Source organism: Pholcus phalangioides, unplaced genomic scaffold, assembly GCF_987345545.1.
Source record: "Pholcus phalangioides strain wild (caught in Gottingen) unplaced genomic scaffold, Ppha-v1.0 ptg000007l_1, whole genome shotgun sequence".
Classification (NCBI taxonomy): Eukaryota; Metazoa; Arthropoda; class Arachnida; order Araneae; family Pholcidae; genus Pholcus; species Pholcus phalangioides.
In genome coordinates, this window is record NW_028301600.1 from 17487176 (window position 1) to 17504116 (window position 16941).

The 16941-nt window shown below is 34.6% G+C and overlaps 1 protein-coding gene across 2 annotated transcripts in view; it reads right to left on the reverse strand.

Moving 5' to 3' along the window:
* Naglu (N-acetyl-alpha-glucosaminidase) overlaps positions 1-16941 on the reverse strand; it is an 84229-nt gene that overhangs the window by 17121 nt on the left and 50167 nt on the right. For both annotated transcript variants that reach the window (XM_089232757.1, XM_089232758.1), the window contains 7 exons: positions 9959-10029; positions 9598-9672; positions 6818-6902; positions 5550-5699; positions 3990-4132; positions 1895-1967; positions 1699-1785 (listed from right to left, as the gene is read on the reverse strand). In XM_089232757.1, the coding sequence (XP_089088883.1) occupies positions 1699-1785; positions 1895-1967; positions 3990-4132; positions 5550-5699; positions 6818-6902; positions 9598-9672; positions 9959-10029 (684 nt within the window). The remainder of the gene's footprint in view (positions 1-1698; positions 1786-1894; positions 1968-3989; positions 4133-5549; positions 5700-6817; positions 6903-9597; positions 9673-9958; positions 10030-16941) is intronic.

Genomic DNA, 16941 nt, shown 5'->3' on the forward strand with positions numbered 1-16941 from the left:
GATGATGGTAAGCCAAAGATAGGCATAAAATTACAATACGCGGGTTTTTAACAACTGTTGCGAAGATGAGTTTTTTTGGAAAGAGAGAAAATTCATCTTCGCAATAGACAGACCCTTCGTATGGTAGCGGAGAGGGACATCATCTTGGTGGCAGCGTCAGCGGTTGTCAGCTGAGTCGGTTACGGACGTCCATGTACGGTCCCGTTCAGTGCACACGAGCTCCAATTAAAGACTGAAAGATTCGTTGCCTTTGTAGTCTAGTGCGCTCACCCGGAAAGTGAAAGGACGTGGGTTCGATTCCCCGCAAAGACAGTTGAATTTTCTCCCTTTCCAAAAAATTAATCTTTGCAAGAGCCAGTTGTTAAAAACCTTCGTATGGTAGCGGAGAGTGACGTCATCCTTGCATAAAATTACCATTTTTGCAATAACAAGCTTTGGAAGTACAAAAAACATGAGAAAGAAAAAGCAGAATTGAGAAAACACAAATTGAAAATCACTAGAAAAACACTGAAAATATATTAGTAACACAATATTTAATGGGCACTACTACAAAAATGTGTTCCAAAAAAGTTTATAATAAAAAGAAATTAAAAAAAATATAAAAATCCTACCTGAAATTCAACTTTTTAATGGAAATGTCACGAAATTTTGAGCCCAATGGCGTTAACTAACAAGTCAAAAACGTGGGTGAAGTTTGAAACCCATTAAAGGAACATGGCTAGCCGTTGCCACTCAAGATATTTAAAAAGTCAGAAAAAGCGTTAAGGAAATCATTCACATTATTGCATGTTTTTCTGATTCTTGATAGTTTTCCAAAAGATATATTTTTCAGAATTTTAATACTAATATTAGAATTGAAATTAGATAGAAAATTAACTTCAAATTTAAATTCTTTTATCAAAAATTCCAGTAAAAGCATTGCAATTAGACAGAAAAATTTTTAGGTCAAGAAAGTCCGCAGAAATTGAAATATTTTGAATCTTCAATTCAGTATTTCTTTCAGAATGCTTTCTAACTAATTTAAAATCCACTGTAATTAAATTTCCGTGTTGATGTATTATTTGAATTAAAAATTTGCTAACAGCATCCATTTATATCCATTTTCTGAAATTTTTCTTCTCAATACGCTGTTATGAGGGTGAACCATAGAGGGTTATAAAAAAAATTATTCGTCTAAGAATTACAATTTTCACATGTGTCAATGAACATTAGTGATAGCCTATTTATCAGGATCGTAATGAAGACAATGCCCATGATGTAAAGAATTGAAGGGAATAAAACAGATTATAAGTATTTGTCCTCTGGAACGTTATCTCTGCACGCTGAAGATAACAAATTTATCCTGCTGCAGCGAATGTTTCCTGTTTAACCCGAGGCTTTATTTTGTGTGGGTTAAACAGTTATCTGTACGAACGCTTCATAAACGTCACCTATAGAATTCGCAAGACAAAGTAAATGTAAGAATTCTCTTACTGTATCTTTGGCGAAATATTTCACGAAAAAAGACAGGTTATAAGTTTATCTCTACATTCGGAGAGGTTTGCTCCTAAACAAAAATATGACTGTAATTTTTTTCTACTCCAATGCGTATACGGATAAGCTGATAATGGATGATTTTTTTTTCCATTGAAATTTTTTAAACAAAAAAAAAAAGAGTCTTGTCGGAGGTAGATACAGTTATTTTCAAAGGGAACTTACGTATGGTTGCAAATTCAAGGACGGTCTTCTTATGAGAATGTATTTTCCATGATTTCGATAAGGCACAGTCGCGTTGAATACACTACGCTGAAAAAAAAAAAGAGAGAAAAAAAACAAACAATTCCATTAAAATATAATCATATTCTATACAAATAAAACATAGCACTAAACAATGGATAACGTGATTTTTACCTACCGATAGGTAAAACCATGCTTTGTTGACATCACGAGATTTCACACCATAACGTCTGCTTATAAAACGCGATAACCTAGAATTCAAAGTGACTTAAGTATAAGTTAAGGGGGAGTTGATGCCTTTAACATGGTGAAAAACTATGCTCTCTAATAGAAATATCATTAAAAAATACAAATACAAATACAAATACAAATACAAATACAACGCCACAACAGGCAAAATGCCCAACGAGGTGGCTGATAAAAAGATGCCCATAAAAATATGGTTGTCATATGTTTCAAAAATACAGCAACCCAATTAAAAATGCAATTAACACAAATTACAAACAATATATACACACTATTTAACCATTGATTCATTGCAATTTTTTTACACATGTTCTTGATTGTATGTGCTATTCTATGCTGGTATAAAGTTTCACACATCTTGAATACTTAATTTTTGTAAATTTTGAAAAAAAAAGCATAAAAAAACATCTTGCACGCATGATAAAATATCATGATATCAATGTAACTGAATAAAAATTCATTCAAAATAAAGGAAACTGTTAGGTTCATAAAATGAAGCAAAAGGTTGAGATTTCATTGACTCGATCTTTTTAAAATTAAATTAATTTTTTTTTAATTTAAAATCTAATTTTAAATAAGAATGAGGCAATGAAATTGCAACCTTTTGCTTCATTTCATGAACTGAACAGCTTCCTTTATTTTGAATAGATTTTTATTCAATTACATTGATGTCATGCTATTTATTTTATCATGCGCGTAAGCTGATTTTAATGAGTTTTTTTGAAACTTCGTATGTGTGTGTGTGTGTATATATATATATATATATATATATTATATTATTATTTTTTAATATTTTTATTAGAGCATAGTTTTTCCCCATGTTAAATGCATCAACTCCCCTCAATAATAATAAGGAGTCAATAAATAAAAAAAAATTAGAACAAGCTCTGAGTTTGATAAAACAGTTGTAGTTTATACTAAATTAGAGTTGAGAAATAAAATAATTCTCTTAAAAATATTTTTTTGATTCAAGTTTTTTCATTTTCCTCAAATATGCAATAAAAATAATAAAAACGTATGTAAGTTACGTGAAAAATAAAACATCATATTATTATTTTGGGAAAGTAAAATCAATTAAAGGGATCTTCACATTACTTTATAAGGTGTCCCATAAATTCGTAAATGAGTTAAAAATTCATAAAAATTGAAGGAATTGTATAGATTTGCGAAAAGTTATTCTCGCGGAGGAGATTTTTCCTTGACATTGAAAGAAAATTAGTTTTAGTTTATATCTATAAAGAGCGAATGATTGGAGAGATCTGAACCTTTCTTCAATCTCCGAAACGTTCGTAAAGCTTCAGTCGGTGATCTGTGGCTGAGGCAAAATAACTTCGTCAATAGTGCTTTATCCACCAAAGTCAACATCACAATGAACACCTTATGTAAGCGCCAGCAACAGGAAAATTCAGAAATATTGCATTCAGAATATGCTGTATTTTATAGGACCGGGGTTTGCATATTTCCAGTGATTTGCTTTCGTGCAGCGCCCTGATCGACAAAAATTTGAACTAAAGTTTTTTACTACAGCAAAAAAAAAATAAATAAATAAGTAAATAAATTTCATTCTGTAAAAATAACTTTTTTGCAAACCGCATTCAAACATACCAATTGCTTCAATTCTTATGAGTTTTTAACTATTTACGAATTTATGGGATACTCTGTAGATCAGTGTTTCTCAGAGTGTGCGTCGTGGCTCCTAGGGGCGTCGCCAACCTTTGTCAGCGGTATCTCTGCGAGCTGGCGATATTCATTTGTATTCATGCTTTGAACTGGTTCTTTTACAAGTTAAAACATCTAATAAACTATTCGGGGGAGTTGCAGATGAACCATGAATTGGGTTAGGGAGCCCCGGGTGACAAAAGTTTGAGAACCACTGCTGTAGATGTACGAGGAATTAATGGTACAAGTAATTCTCAGGAATGAATTACTCTTATAGATCTAGGTGTTACTGTTTTGTATTTTTTTGAAAGAAAAATATGTATTTTTTCCCACCAAAATTATATAATAATTTTTTTTCTTATTCACACCATCTTCTCAAATACACAGGATTTCTTCTCCAAACCAAATCATTCATTAGCTCGTAAGCAACATCATTCGTTTCAATGCCCTCCGGTGTAATTCCAGTTCCTATCATAGTGCTTCCATCATAATTTCGGCCTTCAAAAGGTCCCTGCGGCAAAAAATAATCTTAAAAGCCGTAAGTGACTGAGCCTAATAAAATACAAAGACACATTGCATGTATAATATGCTATACTATATACAATATATAGGCCTACGACGACATGAAATGAAATTTCCATAATAACTAGAGCTCGGAATTTTAGGCACTAAAAATGGTCGAAGTAGGTAATTTAGTGGCAAAAAGCCACTAAAAATGCCTAAAATAGGCACTAAAAAAGGGCATTTATAATTTTTGGAAAAAATAAAAAATAACTAAAAACAAAGGTATTAAGGATCCAAAAACTAGATGAAAAATTGGTTTCACTTAATCCGTTTATTGTTGTAATCATAGTTTAAGATAGCTGCATTATTATCCAAGTTAAATTGATTTAAAGCCCAAAATAAAATGTTAGTAGATCCTCAGTATTAGGCCAGTTCTAGGACCACCATTACCAGACGCGGAGCCAGCAGAGAAAATGATCTGTGGGCTCCTTCGAATTGCGAATAATTCTCGTTTATTTGTTGTATTATTTGGAATAACCATTATCATTTCTATCGTTGAAACATGGCTATCTTGTTCTATTTTTGTAAAAAAAAAAAGAATTAACTTTTTCTTCCTAATATTACCACGTATGCGGGACTTCTTTAAGTGCGGGGCCCTGTGTGGTTGCATCTGTCAAATGCCCCTGAAGCCACTCTTGTCAATTTAATCGAATACTCTAAATATGTATGTTTCATAAATAGCCAAGGCTGTTTGCAGTACAAAAATGAAATCAAAACAACATGGGCCCCAGAGTCCTGTCTGCTCCTACTCCGCCTTGTGTGAGCCACGACGTCAATTTATGACCTCTTGGGGCAGTCATCGGTCAGCTATACACATACAACGCAGTCCAATGCCTGGGCGAGACATTATGTAAAGCGTGCGGAGAGAAACAAAAATTTCTAATTTTACTCGGTTTTTCTAACACGGGCTTTGTTAATCTGAAACAAAATCATTCACGTCTAACGCCATCCGGTCAAAGCAAAATTAATGCATAGCAACACCAATCTTTCAGATCACTTATTTGCGTCTAAATGGGGCTGGAAGCGGTGGGGCTTTCTGATAATAATTAATACTAACAGCTGGAAAATTTTAAAAAAGACCAATTCTTAGAAGTTCTCAATGCTCAAAATATCTAAGTTTTACAGATTATGGCCTCTGAAATTAACTAATAAATGTAAAACTATGTTAAAATAGGAAAAAAAAATTTACGGCAGAAAATTCCAAAAAGTTTGAAAATAGGCAATAAAAGGCATTTATGGCATTTTTCCTTAACTTCCGGGCTCTAATAATAACTCTCAGCAATATAAAAACATGAAAAATTTAAATTTATTCTAATTTGATTTTGAAATTGAATCAATTGAATCTTTTTAAAAAAATACCTTACAGTGTTTACAAGTTCCAGTGAACCATAGAGACCAAGAACTCCACCGTAATTGTGAAGCATGCACCAGATAAAAGGTTGACCGTAATAAGATGGAAGCCTTTTATACTGTGGATATAACTCTGCTTGCAAGTCTAGAACTACCATTCTTCCCTAATGATAAGAAAAATAAATTATACAGATGCAAAACGCATCAAATATAATATACTATAATAGGCAGTAGCAATACGAAAATCAGCTAATAATCCGTAACGTGATTTTCCAATATGACTGTTCATCAACGAAATCATTTCTCACACATCATTTTTTCCTAACAGCGGGAAAGTATGCTTCTATGATAAAGAATTGTTTCTTTTATCATCATTTTATATTGGCTGAGGATTTTCATGGATCTATTTTTGCAGACTCTTTGATTCAATATATCCTACGTATATAAGTCTATTGGTTTGCCAAGATTATTTTCGTATCATGGCGTAAGAGGTAATAGGTGCAATCAGAATGTTCCTGAAATGCATAGGAAACGAAAGAGTCATATTAAACGGTGGATACATACCGCACGAAAATTTGACCTATAACCTGGTGAGTCACGGGACTTTGTTGAGAGACAAATAGGCAGCATTTTCTTAAGCAGGTTGGGTTGCTAATTTTATTTTTCGCGTTTGAAGTTAACGAAAAACTGCAGCAGTGTGCTTGTGTCTCAATTTTTACATAGAAATTGGAAAAAATACTGCTGAAATGCTGAAAAGTCTTTGGTGACTATGACAAGAAACTAAGTGAGTAGCGTATTCATTTTAAACGTTACAATGAATTCCTAGAATACAAAGAACGTTCTGGGCATCCATCGATAAGCGGAGCCCCTGAAAATGTTGAGAAATATATCCACGAAAATCAGAGCAAAACAATGACAGACGTTATAGAAATAGAAGGTTATTATATAAAATGGAAGATACATAAGTTTCGGATCTGTCTTGGCGAGTAATTTCGAAAGCTCTTCAAGGGTGCCACCAAAAGAATTTAAGATGGCACAGTGGAATAGAAGTGCTGCATGATGATTGAAATTCCGGTGTACGATCGTCCACTGGAAGCTACTACGAGCGAAAACAAGTTGTGTATATGCTCAAGACTACTATAATGGTCTTGCGCATACACGCGACTTGTTTCCGCTAGTGGTAGCTTCCAGTGGACGACCGGTCTTGAGGTCAAGTTACTTTTTAAATCTCTATTTCTTTAAGACGTGTGTAGATGTTATAAAAACCCATTCAAAAACTTACAATCGGTACAGAAGTGAGGAATGTTTTGGCTCTTGCAGGAGTCCAATAATCGATATCTGAAAAAAACATCCATCCTTGAAGCAACCTGTAAATGAGAAATATTTTGTTAACAAGTTAAATTTTAAGAGCAGTGGTTGTATTTCGAAGATATTCTACGAAAAATAAGGATATTTATATGATATATACATAGAAAGGTGAATGTTTATTTTTTGGTAACCCATGGTACAAAAATTTTTTTATATTCAACAAGCGATGTGACTTTCATGATCTTCATGTTCAAATGCCATGAAATTGATATCTGCGTAGATAATATCTGAAGCTAATGTTTATTTAAGATGGATATATCCAAAATATTTGCTGATACTTCTTTCTTGCGATGCTTCGATGAAACTCACGAAAGATCTTATTTTTATGCTTCGTTTCTTTTGCTGACACGGCAGTTTCTGAATACTACACTAATGACATGCTATTTATTTGCTTGCCATTTAATTTAAGAAATATTTTTCTGCTACGTAAGCCAATGTAAATGCTACTTTAATAAATGAAAAAACATGTTTAATGATATACAGGCTATCCCCCAAATTCGTTGTATAATAGATATGTTTGCATCCGTCGACTTTAGAAACATATTTTCCATTACAAAAAGTTTCCAAATGACGCGCGGTTACTTAAAATCTCAAAAGTGGTTCGAGGGATCATGTAAATGAAAAAAAGAAGTTGACTTTTTATACAGTCCCTCTGTGCCAAAAGTTCCAATTATTGAAATGCAGATCCTACTCTGAAAATTTATTTGAAAAAAATTCCATATTTTTAAAATGAAATATTTATTTAAATATTAAATATATAATATAATTTGCACACTTATATCACTGAGTTGGCAAGTTCTTATTGGCTCGAAAGTTGCCATTTTTAGGAACTGTACACTATTAGAATGAATTCAATCATTTTATTTTTGTTATTCACAATACATTTTAATGTATTGTTTTTTTTCTGACAATTACAGAATTTTTACAACGTTGAATTTAACGTACAGTACGCACAACTTTTAACCAAACGATGTCGATATCTTGCGTTATAAAGGTTCTAGAATGAAGCGATTTCCACCAAAAATTATGGTTCGTGATTTTCTATCCGATTATGTGTAATTCGTCTTGATGAGGGGTCATCTACATATTTATTATTGTTCAAACTTCAAAATTTTCAATGTAAACCCTTAATTTTTTCCATCTCATCTGATTTATCGCATTGCACTTATCCTAAAAATAAAATTTAATCGTTGTAAGTATAAAAATGAAAGAGATATGAGTGATAATGCTTTTGGGGACGCTCTCAACATTGAGAAACTGAATTTCTCAAGGTTGATTGCAGGGGAAACAGACCAAACAAGTTTCGAACGATAAATACTCCATATATGCTACGCGAGTGCTTGGATTTAGTGCTGCTAAAAAATAAATAGTTTTTATTTTATGGAGGCGAAAAACAAACTTTTTTTATTACTCTTCATTTTAGTGACTTTATATCCGTGATTGAACGAATATTTACACCCTAATTATTTGAAACGATGCGTCACAAAGCAATTGTTTGTGACGACGACAATTTCATCAATTCAGGAAAAAAAGATAAGAATTTTCCGTTGAACGTTGCACTATTTTATATTATAATTTTGTTTCATTTTGCAATTCCTCAGTTTTTAATAATACTAAAAAAATACGGATGAAACGAAATGCCGTGGTTTTAGCAGAGACGACTCCACCAATAGCCACTACCCTAAACTTAGCGCACACTAAGATGATTTACGCTATTGGGTTAAAACCGTTATTTATTGATTATTATCTCCATAAATATTAACATCAATCCAATTGTATGGTATTAATTTGTGAATTCTTTGTACGTCATTATATTTACTATTTCAGCTCATGAATATTGTCTAAGGAATGAAACGAATTTCTGAAATAGTGAAAAATTGCAAAATTTCATTGTTTGTTTACTCGAATTTTTAAAAAGAAAAAAAATGTTTGAAAAAAAAAAAACTGGATGGATGATTTATTTATCGTATCACCGTATACTTAAAAAAAATAATTATCCATTTCAGTAAAGTTAGGAGCTTCATATTCAAACATTTCCGCATAATTTGTCATGAGAAATTTTTCAATGATTTTCAAATTTATATCTAGTATATGGTCCGTAAAAGTGGTCATTTTCATATAATCGCTTATATCTCGCGAAATAGAGGCCAGATTGGAAAGGAAATTAATCCTGTTGGGTTTTCGACTATGCCGATTCGAATGAAGTAAAAATTAATGTAATTTTTTTTACATTTCACTAACTGGAAGTTTTAGCATACGGGGTCTACACAAGAAGGGTTAATTTTTTTCTTTTTATGTATACGACCCCTTGGAAAATTTAAGACATTTTGAGTAACCGTACGTAATTTTAAATTATTTTTGTAATTGAAAGTATGTTTCTGAAGTTAACGGTTGCAGATATAACCACTATTCAAACAATTTGGAATAGCCTGTATATTGTATAATGAAATACAAAAACCGTTAAAAATTCTTTTGTACCGAAATTTCCATTTCGATTTCGATGAGATGGCATATTTTTTTCGATTGAAACTCAGTATTTGAGCCATTTCCGAAAAAGCATTTTTTTATTTGGAATGAAACTTCAATCTATAGTAGTACTGTTCAATGACGCGTTTTCCGAGAATCGAGTAAAAAAAAAAGACTTATTACATTTAACAAGAGACGTGTGATAAATTAGAGTTGTTATGTACTCACCAAATGGCTTGTGGATCTATTGCTGTTAAGGTTTGATACACAGCATTTCCACAGTTTCTAAGGTAGGTCGTTTCGCTGCAGATATGAAAAATAATGGAGAACAAGAGCTTCACAATATAGTTGAATATTCAGCAAGAGGACCGAAAAGAAAATAATTGGATGTGCTTTCAGAGCGCAAATATTCAACGAATGCGAAAGAATCTTTAAGATTTTTTTTTTTACAATTAACGCCAGCTTTTGCTTTAATTACAAACGAGGGAAATAAAGATCACCAAAGAAAAGGAGATTAATTTTCGAAAAAGTAATTTTTACTCTCGAGTTGTGAGAATTATTTCTTAGAAGTTATAAATAAATCACTTACTTAGAAGAAGGAGCCATCTCATTAAAGAGATCGATGTTATACACGTGATTCGTGCCAAACTCCTGAATGTACTGGAATCGAAGAGAATTCCATTAGATTTTAACATAATTAAAACTGTGAAACCTCACTACAACCGATATACCCTATATAACTATAAACGATGTTTTTCCAAATATTGCTAAGAATTTCCTTTGACCTAATGTTGAACACCTCTCGATACTTAATAACGATATTTTTTGAGATTTTGCAACGATATTTTTTGATATGTCGCTCTAAGGCGTCTGTATAAGGATATATTTACAGTGGCTATATCTCGCTCAAAATCGCATTCGATATATTTTTAAACACGTCAATCGTTTTTGTTTTTTTTGAGGGCGTCTGATAACCTGTATTTTGGATCATCTGATCACCGAAAGTGTTTGAATGATTGAATGATCGAAAGTTTGTTGAATGGAAGTGGTAATGATGTTTTCGGTATAGCTACTTTCTGTGTAGTACATAAAAATGTAATAAAGTAAACACCTTTACAGGGGCGAAACAATCAAACTTAATTTTATTACAATCAATTATATTTTTCTGTGGCAAATAAATGCTAATAAATTAATTTTCTGGTGTTACTAACAACGCCACTTTGGAAAAGATGCCAAAAACTGCATAAATCTGGTCATGCGTAGTGTTAATGCTGCTCTTGATATATAACGATATAATACCTCTACAATGATATCTTTTCTTGGTCCGTAGAATATTGTTAGAATACGATTTCACTGCACTATAAAATTTGGCACGTTATGGACTAAAAAAATACAGATTGTTTGAAACTGAATTATTCGAATAGACACTATATACAGTTGAATTTGGCTAATTCGAAGTCGAAAGTCACAGGGAAAAAGTTCGAAATATCCAAAATTTGAATTATCCAATTAATCTATCCTTCGATCTGTAAAATGACTACAAATTGCAACTTAATCATCAACACTCTCATAGGATGATAGTTACCAATTATTAAAATTTTATCATCGGTTACGAAACTGTTTCCCAAATTTTAAAAATTTATAATTATAATATATATACAGGGGTGATTCATAAAACATCGGAAAACCTTAAGAGATGATAGTACACACCAATACAAACAATTCTCATCAAAGAATACATGGTCTAACATGAAACGCAAATGCGCTAGCGCGTTTCGAAACGGCCGCTCCGCAAACGTTGAAACGGCATTACTGTTGAAATTTATCGGCGAAAAAGAACACCATGAATGCAAATGTAACCTGGGGAAGAAGAAGAAACCGTATGCAAATCTGCGTCACAGTGAATAAAAGGCGCAGGCGCCAGCCCTGTGAAGTTATTCCACCGTGCAGCCGTTCTAACAGTTGTAACGTACGGGATAATGGCGCACTTTTGTAATACTGAAAAAGTAGACATGAATCTCACTTATGCATGTCTTCGTAATGAATGCGTAAATGAAATGCATGTCCGCTTTTTCAGTATCACTAAAGTGCGCCATTATCCCGTACGTTACAACTGTTAGAACGGTTGCACGCTGGAATAACTTCACAAGGCTGGCATCCGCGCCTTTTATTCACTGTAACGCAGATTTGCATACGGTTTCTTCTTCTTTCCTAGGTTACATTTGCATGCATGTGGTGTTCTTTTTCTCCCGATAAATTTCAACAGGAATACCGTTTGAACGTTTGCGGAGCGGCCGTTTCGAAACGCGCTAGCGCGTTTGCGTTTCATGTTAGACCATGTATTCTTTGCTGACAATTGTTTGTATTCATGTGTACTATCATACAAATCCGGTATACAGTGGCGGATCATGATTTTGGGAGGCCCCAGGCGCAACCTAATCTGGAGGCCCCCCTATCAGGGGCGTCACCCCCCCCCCCCGAGAGCAGAAAAATTAAATGGAAAAAAAAAATATTTTCTACGTTTTTGACTGAATAACAAACCAAGAAAATAAATTTGCTTAAAAAAAGGGGAAAATTCAGAATTTTTTCCAAAAAAAATCAGAACCGTCCTCAAAAATTGAACACATTGTCACAACCACCGCCCCCACCCACAAATTTGCGTTTATCCACCACTGCACCCTTTTGGCCCTAATAAGAACGAGATGGTTCACTAAAATGAACAATATTATGAAAATCATAACTTTTTTTTTATTTTTGCATCACCAAAACCATAAACACAAAAATAAGATAAGGAAATATAATGATATTCTCTGGTACTAGATGAAAAATAATCACACTCCCATTAAAAAAAAAAAAAAATCACAGTAAAATTCTGCATCATATTTTTAGTAATCTAAGATGTCCGTCCTGGTGCCTTCAGCCAGCCACACGGCAAAAATGGAGATCCGTCATAGTTTTAGTAATTTAATATTACTGATTAATAAAGATTTGATAATATCTCAAATATAATATATTTGATTTGATATAAAGATACTGATAATATTTAATAGAAAAACATTTCTTCAATAGAGGGAAGAAATTATATCAGAGTAAATATAAGAATTATATTTTTAATGGAAGAAATTAGGTCAGAATGAATAAAATTTAATGAAAGAAATTATTTCATAATGAATTAAAATTATTATCAATGAAAGAAATTATTTAAAAAATGTTTTTTAGAAATTATTATTTTTTATTTGTTTATTCTATTTTATTTTTACTATTATTATATGAATTATTATTATTTTTTCTTTCAGCCACCTCGTTGGGCACTCTGCCTGTTGTGGCCTTTGCCTTTGTATTATTTGTATTCAGAGTGAATAAAAATCTTCTATATTATGCCCCCCCCCCCCGTTTCGTTTAATAACGAAAAATGCCACAGTATAACATTGTGGCCCGCGTACTTTATAAAATGTTTCAATATGGCCTGCTATGCCTCAAAGGTTGAAGACCCCTGCAGTAGACTCTCGCTAATCCGGTACGTATTAGACCACGGTGTGCCAGATTTTACCGAAATTGCTGGATTAACTTTGAAGAAACCCATTGAAATAATATATGAAATTTCGTGCAAAGACATAGTCAGGACTTGATCAGCAATTAAGAAATATTAGAACATGTTAAGGGGTTAGGGCATCAGGAGAAAAGTGACACCACACCACCTAAATATCCTGGACTACTGGACGTGCTGGATTAGAGCACGACCGAATTCTCGAGAGACTACTGTAGTTGAATTGAAATGCTCAAATAAAAATTTATCAGATAATTTATATATTTTTAGTTTTGCTTACCGTTATTTTTGGAGATTCTGCAATCTAAATCCTAAAGGAAATCTTGAGGATCGGCATGAAATTTTTTTTCATTACAATAACACACATTACAATTACATTAACAATAAACACTTTTCGGTCTGACACAAAGATGTTGTCTACCCAAGCCTCCTTGACCAATCCAAAAATGTAGCTCTTTTTTTTTAGAAAGAAGGAAAAGAAACCTCCTTGATTTTTTTCAGCCGGGGAGGGAGTGTTAAAAGAGAAACAGAAAAATCATGTGATTCAGAATGCATGTCATTCAGCATTCATTTCAAACCCCACATTTTTTTGTCATATGGTCGTATGGTTCCAGTCATAGATTGCAAATGTATATGTTGTTTGAACCAGCTTATAGTATTTCATTCAAACAAGTGGGAGACAAAATCACAATAAGAGCTCTACTACATTCATTTTAATTAGTACGAGTGTCTCTTCCTGTCGATGTCGCCGCTTGCCGATAGCCATCTTGCCATCCATTATACTGTATACAAAAGCTTACACCAAAGCTGTCGTATTATCGGCGCCCATAAAAGCATTTAATACTGTGGAATGAGACATCTGTTTATGCCTTCACTCCAATTTTCATTTCGGACAGACATTAGGACCTGCTATTCTCACCCCTCCTCCTGCTTGTGCCCTTAGGGAAATACTGTTTGCAAATGACCCTCCCTGAATGATCGCTTTACAATGTCTCTTCTTTCTTTTTTGTCTGGGAAGAACTGGCCCTTGAGAGCTGCGTCTTGTAAATTGTTCTTTTCTTTCAGTTCCCGTTTTTCTTCCATAACTCTTATACGTACAGTATACATAAAAAAAAAAATTGCGGTTAAACAAAAAAGGGAGAGCAGATACTGTACTTAGTTCAAGAGATTTGTTGATGCGCATGTAAATTCATATGTAGGATGAAGCACACAACTATTTGGAGGCCCCCCCGTTCTGCCGAGGCCCCAGGCGCGCGCCTCATGCGCCTGTGCGGTAATCCGCCACTGCCGGTATACTATCATTGATCCGGTCTGTGGCATAGCGAAGGGGGTTATTGGTTCCCCGCCTTTGGCAAAATGGTCAAGCAGTGGGTGGGCCCTTGCATCCTTTGGAGCAGGGGCCACTAGGCTGATATCTTTGGCGGGCCCCAAGCCAGACTTTCCATGTGTGCCCTTCTATAATGATTTTATGGCATAAAAAATGATGGCAATTATCTCGTACGATTTCAGACTTAAGCCAGTTAAGACTTAAGGATTGATCAGAAGGCTCAAACGAATGCGTGACGCAATAAGTCCAATGGCAATGGTATTAGAATGCACTACCAAAATGTGAATGGGCTTAGATCGAAGTTACACGAGTTTTACACTGCTCTCTTGGTCGGGGATTATGACGTTATTTGCTAAACGGAAACGTGGTTGACTGATAGTGTGTGTGATTCCGAGCTATTTGATTGCAGATATGTAATTTATCGCTGAGATCGTTATGTTCATCCAACCACATGTAAAGGAGGTGGCGTTCTAATTGCAGTTAATAAAAACCTGCAAAGCACTGAATTGGCTACATGGTATTGTTCCGCAGAATCTATATGCGTTCAGGTTAGGCCTTCCGATCATCACATAGTCACTATTTGCAATGTTTACTTTCCACCTAAATCTGTAAGTGCTGATTACATAGAGTTCTTTCAAGCTGTTGAGGAAGCATTCCCTGTTTCGAAAATGCATGAGCTTATGATCATGGGTGATTTTAATATACCCAATATTGATTGGTCAGTGGATCCACCTCAACCTCTCAGCTTGTGAAATTGTAAATATTTTGTTGGATAACCTGAACTATCATGGGCTGAAGCAAGTTAACACAGTGCCAAACACCAATCTGCGGCTTCTCGATCTTGTTCTTGTCTGCCACAATCGGATATCGTACGGTATTGAACACTGTGAATGTCCTCTAATTATAGAAGATAGACACCATCCGTCACTTGAAATTTTTCTCCAAGTTGAATGCCAGGCGAATGGAATAACTTCCTATCAGTTCAATAGAGCCGACTTTGTTAAGCTGTACCACTTGCTAGGAAATTTGAATTGGGACAGTCTTCTTCACATTAATGACGCTGACTCTGCGGTGAGTCTATTCTATGAAAGTCTGCACCGGGTACTCGACTCTTGTGTTCCACAAAAGAAAACGCATCGACGTAAATTCCCTCCATGGTTCAACAGTGAAATCATTAAGAGCATCGCCATAAAACATCAAGGTAAGAAAAAATATCTTCATACCGGGAGTGTGGAGCCTAAACTTCACTTCTGTTTGGCCAGACGCTTATGCAAGGAAAAGATTCAAACTGCATATAGGGACTACTTAAAACATATTGAAGATGGTCTTCAACGGGATTCTTCATTGTTTTGGAAATTCATCAAGTCCAAACGAAGACGTGACATTATTCCAAGCACAATGCACTTTAATGGCTCTACTTCTTCAACTGGCCAAGAAACCGCTAATGCCTTCGCGGATTACTTTGAATCTGTGTTTACGAATAGAAATATTTCTTTACAGTCGATTTCACAAGGGCAGTTTTTGACTGAAACTGACCTCTTCCATCTCGCCCATATGCAGTTTAGAGAAGCTGACGTCTTATGCGCTATAAGGAAGCTGAAGTCATCCAGGGCTATCGGACCAGATGGTGTTCCGGCTTATGTAGTCAAAGGTTGTGGTGAATTACTACTACTACTTCACCAAACACCAACTCTGGCCATATGGCTATATTGCAATTTACTGCCATTAGTGAGATGGGTTGGAAGTGAAGGCGCTGTCTATCGGTGGTCGCTTCGAGTTCGTTAGGGAAAATATCTTATCGATATCCTCCCTTGGGTTCGAACTCGGGACCCTGACAAAAACCTTCACGATGGTAGACGAGCATCTTACCACCATGCCACTCGGGCTGTGGTGAATTGCTGGCACGTCCGTTAACAATTATATATAATAAATCATTGAGTACAGGTTGCTTTCCTTCGTCGTGGAAATTGGCAAGCATAGTTCCCATTCATAAAAAGGGCGACACATCCAATGTAACTAACTACAGACCAGTTTCGATTCTAAGTTCATTCGTCAAAATTCTAGAATCATTGATTTATGAAAAACTGTATAATCACTTTGCGCCTTCGTTGAGTCCGTTTCAACACGGTTTTGTTCGCAAACGTTCAACTGTAACCAACCTTGCGAACTTCACCCATGATCTGACAATGGGTTGCTCTTGACAATGGGGAACAGATAGACACCATATACACAGATTTTGAAAAGGCTTTCGATCGCGTAGATCATCATGTACTCTTAACGAAATTACGCTCGCAACTTTGTTTGTCAAATGAATCTATAGCTTGGTTCGCTTCCTATTTGAGTGACAGAACAAACATCGTTAGGCTACCATCAGGACGTCTTTCTAAACCATATACAAGCACGTCTGGTGCTCCTCAGGGGTCCAATATTGGTCCGTTGCTTTTTCTCATCTTTGTAAATGACTTACTGTTGTCTCTTCAAAATAGTTGCTGCCTCATGTTCACTGATGACCTAAAATTTCATCGATCAATTCAGTCCATAGAAGACTGCTTGGCTCTTCAAAATGATATATTGCATCTGAATGATTGGTGTCGTGACAACAACCTTGGTCTGAATGTTTCAAAGTGCAGTGTCGTTTCATTCACGCGAAAATTACATCCATTGCTTTACGATTACACCGTAGATACAGCAGCTATAG